The sequence below is a fragment of the Coccinella septempunctata genome, chromosome 6 (assembly GCF_907165205.1).
Source record: "Coccinella septempunctata chromosome 6, icCocSept1.1, whole genome shotgun sequence".
Lineage (NCBI taxonomy): Eukaryota > Metazoa > Arthropoda > Insecta > Coleoptera > Coccinellidae > Coccinella > Coccinella septempunctata.
The window spans coordinates 12,748,283-12,759,861 of NC_058194.1; the positions used below are offsets into that span (position 1 = coordinate 12,748,283).

The 11,579-nt window shown below is 39.5% G+C and overlaps 1 protein-coding gene across 1 annotated transcript; it reads left to right on the forward strand.

Moving 5' to 3' along the window:
• Window positions 1–940: 940 nt before the first annotated feature.
• On the forward strand, window positions 941–6,298 carry LOC123315967. The gene has a single exon (XM_044901878.1). It carries the CDS (start codon window positions 941–943, stop codon window positions 6,296–6,298), a length of 5,358 nt encoding a protein of 1,785 aa, XP_044757813.1.
• Window positions 6,299–11,579: the final 5,281 nt, after the last annotated feature.

Sequence of the window (11,579 nt, forward strand, 5' to 3'; positions counted from 1 at the left end):
CACTAATAACTTTTAATATTGAAGATCTTCCTTTAAACAAAGCAATGGTATTCTCAATTCGTGTCGTTTCAGAGAGTAGAAAATTGAAATGCTTCTCCTTGGCCCTTGAATTTCCACTATCACTACTGATATAAAAATTTTTGCTGCTCATTATTTGAGAAACATGAAGCTTAAGTTCCCAACTGGTGAAAGATAAGTGTGAATTTGAATTCATATTCCATGTCTCTTTCCATATCATTCAGATTATCAGATGTTCATCGATATGGACACATAAACCAATGTTTGTAAGGATAAACAAGTCTTCTATCAATTGGTACTTTCCATAAAAGTATTTATCTTCTCCTTGTTGAAACATATTTTGATATGGTTTCTCTTTCCTTATTCCTCTAACCTCCATTTATTAATTTATTTGGAAATCCATTAATCGAACAAATCACACAGAACTGCCAGTTGACACCTTCCAATAAATGTCATCAGTAACTATTATATGACGTCACACATAACCATAACCATTGTTGTGACTCCCTGCTCCATCTAGCGGCCGGTAGTCAAACTCTTGGGTTTGACCACTGTAGCTCTGTAACGAACCTACCTTTGAAAGGGAGATATACTCCTATGTCCTTTAAAAAATGTCGAGTAATCAAAAAGTATGTGCCTAATTTGGCCGCCAATTAGAGTAGTAGTTCAATGGCGTAAGAAAGCGTGTTGTTAGAGTTGTTGAGTCAGAACAAGAAGCCGCTGTTCTTTTTGGTGCATTCGTGAAAAATAAAAACTGAAAAAGTATTAGAGTTTGTTTTACGAACCGACCTAGCCTGAACCAAACGGTGTGTTGGTCTTCGGTGGGTTTTAACATTTTCTGGCGACCGTGACAGGACCTTCGTTTTTCACGTTTGCAAAACGTACGAGCTTTGCAGTTCTGAGTGTGAGTGAATCCTTTGAAATGGCTGATACGATCGAAGCAAAAAGGAAAAGACGCAAGGTGCTTCGTTGTAGTTTTACAAAGTTGGCAGGCGAATTAGAAAATTTGTTGAGAGCAGTGCCGGTACAACACAACCAAGTGGCTGTTCTATGGGAGTGTTTTAAACCGAAGTATGAAGAGTTGTATGCAGGGGAATGCTCCGTCTACAATCATTTGCTGGAATCGGACACGACAGAAGAGGAACTTCTTGCCGAGATGGACCAGAACGATGCTTACAACAGAAGATTCTTCGAATTGAAGTTTCAAGTCGAGAAGCTATTGGGACAACCACTTGATTCGTTGGACGTTCGATCCAGGGATGGAAGTAGGGTTGAGGTAGACAATTGCCCATCTAAAGGTAAGCACAAGTTTCTACTACCCACCATCCAGTTCAAGTTATACGATGGAAATATTCGCGAGTGGCTCGGGTTTTGGTCACAATTCAGTAAAATCCACGAGGATGCAGACATTGACGCGTGTGATAAAATCGAGTACTTAATTCAAGCTACTGTTGACGGCAGTCGTGCGCGAAAAATTGTAGAGAGTTTTCCGTCCGTCGGCGAGAACTATGAAAAAATAATTGATTGCTTGAAATCTAGATTCGGCCGGGAAGACTTACAGATCGAGGTGTATGTGCGAGAATTGCTCAAGTTAGTCCTCAACAACGCGCTATTACAGGGTAAATACGACCTTGCTCAGTTATACGATCGTATAGAGACACAATTGCGGGCCCTAGATACTCTTGGTATCACGAGTGATAAATATGCTGCTCTATTGTTTCCTTTGATTGAGTCGTGTTTACCTCAAGACCTTATGAGAATTTGGCAACGTTCTACATTTAATACAAGCCAAGATACCCAAGTTTCAGGATCCAGTTCGAATTTAACCAATTCACAAAGTGACGAGTTTTCTCTAGAGATTCGCTTGAAAAATTTAATGCGTTTCTTACGTTCAGAAGTTGAGAATGAACTAAGAGTTGACCTGGCGAGTGAGGGTTTCGGTTTATCGGAGAATGTGAGGAAACAACCAAATTCTGAGAAAAAAAATGCACGAAATTTAGAGACAAAAAAGACTGCAGCTGGACTTTTGCATGCGGATGTTCAAAAATGTATATTTTGTTCTGGAAGTCATGAGAGTCATTCTTGTTTCAAGGCGCAGAAAATGAATATCGACGAACGAAAACGTATTCTTTCGGAGAAAAAAGCGTGCTTCAAATGTTTAAAGATCGGTCACGTATCACGTAAATGCAGGATGCGCTTGAAGTGTATTGTTTGTGGATACTCGCATGTGCCGCTTATGTGCCAAGAGATACCAAATAAGCATCGAGAAGAAAAACCACCAGACGAGAGAGTCGAGCGAAAAAACGACCACACAATGACAAACCAAACTCTTACTACTCATGTCTTTCTTCAGACTTTGCGCCTGTCATTACGGGGGAACAAGGGTGTCAGATCCGTGAGGGGGTTGGTCGACTCAGGGTCTCAAAGAAGCTACATTTTGAGATCCACAGCTGCTGCACTCAATTTGAAGCCAAAGAGGACAGAGAAAATAACCCATTGCCTTTTTGGTGGTACACAGGTTGACAACACTCACTACTGCTATGACATTACCGTTTTCAGGGGCAACTATAGCATCACATTCGAAGTTCTAGATCAATTCTGTATTTGTAACGATGTGGCGACGGTATTCTATGGTCCTTGGATACAGGAATTGAGGATCGCTGATATCGATGTATCGGATGTGGGTGAGTCAGGCCCGATAGAAGTGTTAATTGGAGCAGATGTTGCTGGGTTATTCTACACTGGCAGAAGGCACAAGTTGAAGAGTGGACTGGTGGCATACGAAACACATTTTGGCTGGACAATGGAAGGCAAGGTACCGACGCCGAGTTCTTTAAGTATGCTGACGACGGTTTCCATGCTGTCAAACCCTACCATAACTGAACTTTGGCAGTTGGATGTCTTGGGTATATCTGACCCAGAGGGGAGAAAGTCCAAAGAAGAGCTTGCGATGGCAGCCAGGAGGATGTTTGAAGAGACTGTCCAGATGAACGAAGAGGGACGATATGAGGTGAGGCTTCCCTGGCTGGAGGATCATCCTGTTCTTCCTAACAACCTAGAAACGGCCAGAAAACGACTGGCAGGTACTTTAAAGAAGTTAGCGAAGGACCAGCTTATTTCCAGGTATGATGAGGTGTTCAAAGAATGGGAATCTGCAGGTATTATCACTAAAGTTAATGCAGATGATGAAAAAGGGCATTACCTTCCTCATAGACCAGTTATCAAAGAGGGATCAACAACTGCTGTTCGACCAGTTTTCGACGCATCAGCACGTGGAAAAAACAGCCCTTCACTTAACCAGTGTCTGGAAAAGGGACCTAACCTAATTGAATTGATACCTGCACTTTTAACCAGATTTCGTGAGAATAAGATTGCCGTTATAGCAGACATTAAAAAGGCGTTTTTACAGATTAGTGTCAACACTAAAGACCGTCATTTTTTAAAATTCCTGTGGGTCGATGAGAAGGGACAAGAAATTGTTTACAAACATAACAGAGTTGTGTTTGGAGTGAACTGTAGCCCTTTTCTACTCGGAGCGACAATAAAATATCATCTGTCGAAATATTTTAACATAGCCTATGATGAAGGGAAATTCTTTTCTAAGGAAAACATAGAGAGACTTGACAGAAGTTTCTACGTAGACAACTGCGTAACCAGCGTTCCAGATGAGGAGGTGCTGAACCATTTTATCACGCAGTCGGTACAAGTAATGCAAGAAGCAGGTTTCGAGCTCCGAGGGTGGGAGTTCTCAGGAAATGGAGCTTCTCAGGAAAATGGAATACCCGTGCTTGGACTTCGATGGTATCCAGCCAGGGATGTTTTGACACTTAATAGGGATTTGATCAATGTAGAAATCGGGGATATGCTTGTCACGAAAAGGAAATTATTATCAGTGGCTCAAAAGATCTTCGATCCAATTGGATTCACCTGCCCTGCGACGCTTCGACCGAAATTGTGGTTGCAAGAATTGTGGTCGAGGAATATTAGTTGGGACACTGCGGTAGAAGATGATATAGCTATTTCATTCAAGGAGTGGGTCCAAGGAATTCCGAACTTGCTGCAAATCGAATTACCTCGATGGACAAACATTGGTGAAACAAATCCAGAAGATGTCAGCCTTCACACCTTTGTTGATGCCTCGAAAGATGCTTATGCTACCGCTATCTTCTGTAGGATCCAGAAGGTCGATAAAGTGTTAGTTTACTTAATGGCAGCCAAATCCAGGGTAGCGCCAATAGAGAAGACCAGTAAGACGTTAACAATTCCCCGTTTAGAATTGCTTGCTGCAACGATAGGATCCAGGCTGTATTCACAGGTAATAGAGAATTTGTCGCAACGTTATGAAACCTACTTTTGGAGCGACTCCACAACTGTCATAGCGTGGATTCAAAGAAATGAAGAGTGGGGTACATTCGTCCATAACAGAGTTGAGGAAATTAGAAGATTGACGCCCTTGAAAAACTGGCATCATATACCTGGAAGTAGAAACCCAGCCGATCTACCTTCACGTGGATGTTCACCTACCCATTTACTAGAGTCGAAATGGTGGGAGGGCCCTGATTGGTTATATCAACAAAAAAGTGGCTGGCCTATGACGAAACAGTTGACCACAGATGAGGGAGAAATTCTAAGAGAAAAGAAAAAGACAGTGAAGACGTTATTGGATAAAGATGCAAGTACTGCTGATTTTCACCTTGATCATTTCAGTGATTACCCAAAAACAGTAAGGATGGTGGCATGGATATTCCGATTTGGTAATAATACCAATTGCTCAAAACAGCGAAGAACTGGAGATATTTCAGTCCAGGAGATGAACATGGCTGAAAAATTCATTTTCAAATTGATACAGAAAACTAGTTATCATAGTCCAGAGGAGATTAGATATTTGAAACCGTTCTATGATGAGGATGGTCTACTCAGATTGAAAACGAGTGTAGCAAATAGACCTGATACCGAGGGCTTCAGATTTCCGGTCATCTTACCTGCGAAACATCCTGTCGTCAGTAGCCTTATACTTCACACACATAAGAAGTCATGTCATGTAGGCGTTCAAGGCCTTATGTCTTTACTCCGAGAGAATTACTGGGTCATTGGAGGTCGCCGGGCCATCAGGTCCATTGTGAAAAGTTGCGTGGTTTGCAAAAGATTCAGTTCAAAACATTTTGTGGTGGAATCACCGCCTCTACCCATCGAAAGAGTTCGAGACGCGATGTGTTTCGAAGTGACGGGGGTTGACTTCGCGGGACCATTGTATTTAAAAACAGGTGAGAAGGCGTGGGTGTGTCTTTTTACATGCGCAGTCTATCGAGCTGTACATTTAGAACTGGCATCGACTCTTTCCACTAAGGGATTTTTGCAAGTTTTTCGGCGTTTTGTCTCGAGAAGAGGAAGACCAAGGGTTATCTACAGTGATAACGGAACCAATTTCCGAGGTACAGATAATTTGTTCGAGAGTTTGGATTGGCAGAAAATAACGCGCGAAGCGGCAATACGGCGAATAGAGTGGCGCTTCAATCCTCCTACGGCCTCTTGGTGGGGAGGATTTTTCGAGAGACTTATTGGTGTAGTGAAGGGGCTGCTGAAAAAGGTCTTGGGGTCTGCATGTCTCAATTATGAAGAACTATTGACTATAATTTGCGACTGCGAGGCGACGGTTAACGCCAGACCTCTTACATACGTGTCTAGCGATTCCGAAGATATATCGGCGTTGACACCCGCTATGTTTTTACGGGAGCAAGTAGAGACTCTCTTACCTGATTGTGACCTCATTGAAAGAGTTTGTTTATCGCGAAGCCTTCGCAATAGGCAAAAACTGAGGGATGATTTACGTCGAAGATTCCGAACAGAGTATCTAGGACAGTTGAAACTGCTGTGTGACCAAAAACCTAATGCGTCGGTTAAGCTGGGTCAAGTAGTGCTCGTCGGGAACGACCACAGCAGACGGGTAGATTGGCCTCTCGGTCGAGTAATTGAGGTGATCCGCGGAAGAGACGGACTGATAAGACTCGCTCGTGTAAAGACGCGTTGTGGTGAACTTCTTCGACCAGTGCGACGGTTATATCCGTTAGAATGTGAAGGGGAAGTTGCTCGAGACCAAGAGGGCGTTGGCGCAACAGAGGATCATGAACTCTCTTCGCAGCAAGACGACGAACCTGAAGGGCAGTGCGATTCGGGTTGTGCGGGAGTGTCTGAAAGCAGAGCACCCGAAATCGATCTTAATGTTTCAAGAATGTCGCGAAGTGGGCGGAAGATCAAAGTTCCACAAAAACTTTTAGACTAATGTATTGTGATGAAAATGTTGTTTGCTTATTATGTATTAATTGAATGCGAGAAATTCTTTGTGTCAAATTCATTTCTCGAGTGGGAGAATGTTGTGACTCCCTGCTCCATCTAGCGGCCGGTAGTCAAACTCTTGGGTTTGACCACTGTAGCTCTGTAACGAACCTACCTTTGAAAGGGAGATATACTCCTATGTCCTTTAAAAAATGTCGAGTAATCAAAAAGTATGTGCCTAATTTGGCCGCCAATTAGAGTAGTAGTTCAATGGCGTAAGAAAGCGTGTTGTTAGAGTTGTTGAGTCAGAACAAGAAGCCGCTGTTCTTTTTGGTGCATTCGTGAAAAATAAAAACTGAAAAAGTATTAGAGTTTGTTTTACGAACCGACCTAGCCTGAACCAAACGGTGTGTTGGTCTTCGGTGGGTTTTAACAACCATAGTAAGCTGTGGTTACAGCGCCAAAATTCGCCTTTAGATAGCTGAGCTTTCCGAAAAGTGGTTCATTCAAAAGGTCTCACCTCCCTTACCCCAATATTCCAGCAAATTCGGTGATTTTTATGGATAATGCTAATGCATCATACCATCTTGATGAGAAGAAAACTGCAAGATATCCAGGTATGTTTCAACAAAGTTATTTGGAAATACCTATAATAAACTCTATCCTTGCCTGTATTTTGTGTGTCTTAAAGGATGAATTAGAGTTTCATTTAAGTTCTTCAATTCATGTTAGGATTATTGAAGCTGAAATAATTAGTGGGGAATTGATAATTTTATAGCTATAAAAAGTTAACCTTCTTCTTGTAATGACGAATACCTCCCGAACTTGTTTATGTGAGAATTCTACGATACTAAGTTTGTTACAGCAATTCTGCAGTCAAAAACAAAACTTTCACTGATAAAATATTTGTTGAATACAATACCTAAATTATTGCTTTATTGCTGCGGTACTGTTAGCTAAACAATTTTTCTGTTGTTATAGATATAAAATATATCGGTATGGATTTATGGTCTTATTCAACAGATGTCTCTACTACTTTGGCTGAAGGATAATCCTTCTCGTTGGCCAATATTTATTGCTAACAGGTGCTCCAAAATACAATTTGATATCTAGTGCTGACTGGAGGTACGTCCGCAATGGTGATAATCCAGCAGATTGTCTATCGAGAGGTGTAAATAAAAGTGACCTAGGTAGAAAGGCCCTAAGTGGTTAAGTAATGAGGAAGCGAACGTTTGGAATAATCTGGGAAGAAAATAAAGATTGGGCTAGGCTAGGATGACTACATGTATTTCGACAGCTACTCACAGAGTCCGAAATAAAAAATATGCATTAAGATGTTCGGGGGCATGGGCATCAAAATATATACTCCTTCCCCCATAAATTGATATGGGTGGCTGCATTCATTTTGAAATTTCACAATGCATTGATTATACGATGTAATTATCAGCATATGTTAAAATATATATATATATTTTAACATATTATGTTTATTGTTTACACAGTACTCTTGTAACTGTTATACTGATGTTGTTGACACATCAGTTTGTAAATCATTGAGTACTCTCCAACGCTCCAGAGCTGTTTAGTTTGGGTCTATTCAATTCATCTTTTTTACACAACTGAATTCATTTTATTACCCCGAAAACATAGTCCTTTCCATACCAAATATATTGTGGTCAAATGAAAGAGAGTGGAAGGTGATAAATTATAGTTGTCTATCATTGGTTATTTCGAAATAAATTTCCGTAATATAAATTCAACAATAATAGACATTTCACATTTTTTAGTTGAATTTGGATCTCTTTATGCACAACATTTTACTCAGAGTGGGGTCGTTTGCAGCATTCCTTTCTTGAGTTGAGGGAAATGCATACGCCAATTTCGCCACCTAGGTGGAATTTTTCAGTTTTGTTCACAAAATATTTCCAAAATTACAATAAGATGGTATTGAATTGTCTCTTTCCATTTTGCCAGCGCAATTTTGAATTATCACTCAGGTTTAGTAGCCAATTTGTCCCACTCACTAAGTAGACTTTTATTGAAATCTAGCGTTGAATATGCAGATTCAATAAATTTTAAGGACTGTGGCAAATGGAAGAGAACAGACAGGTTACATCATGGTTTTCATCTTTTTAAGTACGCGTGCTGTTCAAGAATTCGAAAAAAAGAAGAAGAAACCTAATTCTGGCATTCAAGGGATTCACCACCTCCAGACGAGGTATCTGTTCAGATTGGAAGTGCGATCATGTAACGCAGTGGCGCACCCAGAATGATATTATGGGGGGGGCAAACATAGGTTGATGAAGCTTGATGAAAGTAGTTTTTTACGGTTTTACCAAAGAGTAACCAACAAGAGGTTTCACTCTGTCAATTTACAAGGCGAAATCTGACTCATGGAATTTTAACCTTGGAGTGGGGACACGATACGCGCCAGAATACTGCGAACAGAATCATCCGCAGTCAAATCAGAATCTGGGCGTCCAATCAAATTGCGAGTTGCGAACCGAACGAATATCGGCAGATATCGGCTTTCGTTTTCGTATCCTGTAGGAAACGAATCAATTTCCGTTTATGAAAATAATGCGACTTCTTTCAAAATAGTTCGAATATCGAATTATGAGTATTCCCTCAAGGTCATTGAAACCCAACCGGCCAAAATGACAGAGTGCATCCTCTTGTTGGTTACTCTTTGGTTTTACCATAGCGAAATCAGTTAGCTTTTCGACGCTTGGGGGGGGGCACGTGCCCCCGTGCTCCCGTGCTCCCCGTGCTTGTGAAATCTGTCGGGTAAATGTCCACACCTCTTTCCAAAAGTTCCTTCAAAAAATAGATCCCTATACGTACAGGGTGGGCAAAATGCATTGTCTACTGAGGGGATCTCAAGAACTATAAAAGCTAGAAGAAAACGGATGACACATTCCCTAGATTTTTTTCAGAGAAACAAAGGAGGGTGAAAACCGTAGCCTCCTACGATTCTTCATCTTTGAGTTATTAGCAAAAAATGAGATTTTGTCGATTTCGAAACGTTCTCATAACTTTTTTGTCTTTGAAGTTAACGATCTGAAACTTTAACCTTCTTAGGCACTTTTATAAGTATAATCCACTGACAAGAGAAGTATTTCCAATTAAAAAATAACAAATTCAATAAAATTCGCATTCAAAACAACGAAAGTTCGCCCAATGATATTTCGAGCTGTCAGTTATCAGAACTTTTCGAAATTGTCAAAATCTCATTTTTTGCTACATCAATCTGGATTGAACTAAATAACGCACAGGTAGTATATGGAAAATTTAATTTGATAACCCATATTTCAGGATAACTTTGACACGATAAATTTACATTATCTCCTTAATCACATCAAAATACTGTCAACAGAAACACATCATTAATGCAATATTTAGATCACTTCTTTTTAGTCATATTTTCAATCATCTGTTTGAACCCTTCCACTCCTTTTCCATTGGCTTCCTCATAACCAGGTGCAGTACTTTGAATGTTTTTGTACCACTTAGTAATATTTGGGTATGAGCTCATATCAATGCCTGAGACATCGAATGTAGAAATTGAAGCTACCAAGCTCAAGTCAGCAACAGTCATTTTATCTCCTGCCGCATATTGTGAGTTCTCCAAAAAGGCATTCAAAACTTTGAGGGCATCTTTGAGTTTATCCAGCTTGGCAGAATCGAGTGGAGCTCCCGCGAACAAATGCGGGTACTAAAAAAATAATTAACATTTGAAAATAATCATTATATGAAAAAAATATTGACAATTCGTTCAAATTTAATTGATGTGTAGGTACTCATTATGTTTTATATTTTAGATAAATATTATTCCCAATATTATTTCATTGATTTCTCACTAATTCACCCAAAATAATCATTAAAATTATGTGAGCTTGTACGAAGAACACTGAATGATTTTCGATGAAAAATATCATGGAAGAAAGCAGAAAGCATATATCTTCTTTCAGAAACCGCTCTTATGAATTATCGATGTTTGATTTTATTCATTTTTTACTTATTTATTCAGTTTCGGGATACAAACAGGAATACTCTCAGAATAGAACATGCTCTGCTTCGCAATCTTTTTAACCTCTACTTATGCACTCATAGTATAATAAGGATTCCATATAATATAATGCCAAAATTGATTATGCGGTTTATGAAAGTAAAATATATTGCTTTTATAGCTGCCTCGTTGTTAAAATATCTACATATCCGGCAAAGGAAACCCAAAGACCTACCGGCAGAAGCAATGAGAGCATTAAGGTGAGCACCGAATTAAAGTTTGGAATCGAAAATCACCCCCGAATCTCTAACCGGATTCACCTTCCTGACCTTCCATACCTCCACAACCAACCAATCGATAATGAAACTTAGATAATATTTGTGCGGCATCTAGAGAATGACATGAATTTATTCATTTACATTCAGATCTAATTGTAACATCTTTGGATATGTATACTGACAGGTGTTATGCATCAGAATGCCATTATTTTATACAACTTCATATTTTACCTCCTGCTGTTTCTTATCGTTAGGTTAGAAAAATTTCACTGAATTATTTCAGTGGATTTAAATTCTTGTTTCATTTCGTCCAAACGGGCTTTGCTGAAGTGTTATTGATTTTCGAGCAAATGTATATGAGTAGGCATCTGTTAAGCATTTGTTTAGATGCGGAAATCATTCTAATATATTCGATCTAATAAAGCGACTTTGTTTACTAAAAATCGAGATATTTTGATGTTTTTAGTAGATGATTCTGTTGAGATGAAGGACCACAGTAAAGTACTCTTCCTGTGATTGTGATAATTCAACCAAACCTTCGACGACTTGGATGTTTTTCTTTCATGAACTATAACACTATAAGAGTAGTATTCATTTTGAATATTCATCATTTCACTTGTAGTAAATGATCTGTAAAGATTCTCCAATGAAACTCCCATCGTTAAATAAGCAAAAACCCGCCGAAAATATGAACTAATTAACGATTAATTATTATTCAGCTTTTAAGCGGCTTCCATAATTAAATACCAGAACAGAGTTCAATGAAATATATAAACCGCCGTCAATATAAAAATTACGAAACTCGTAAATGAAATGTGTGGTTAACGGAAACCACGACCAAGATTATAAGAGTTTCGATTTCGAAATAATTTCCGCATGACGAATATCGTCATGGACGAATGTGAAGGAAATTATATTGAAGACCTTCTGTCATTAGATTAACTACGGTGATTCTATCCTCGATATCGACTCCTACCGTTTGAAAGCGTTGAATACTCAGA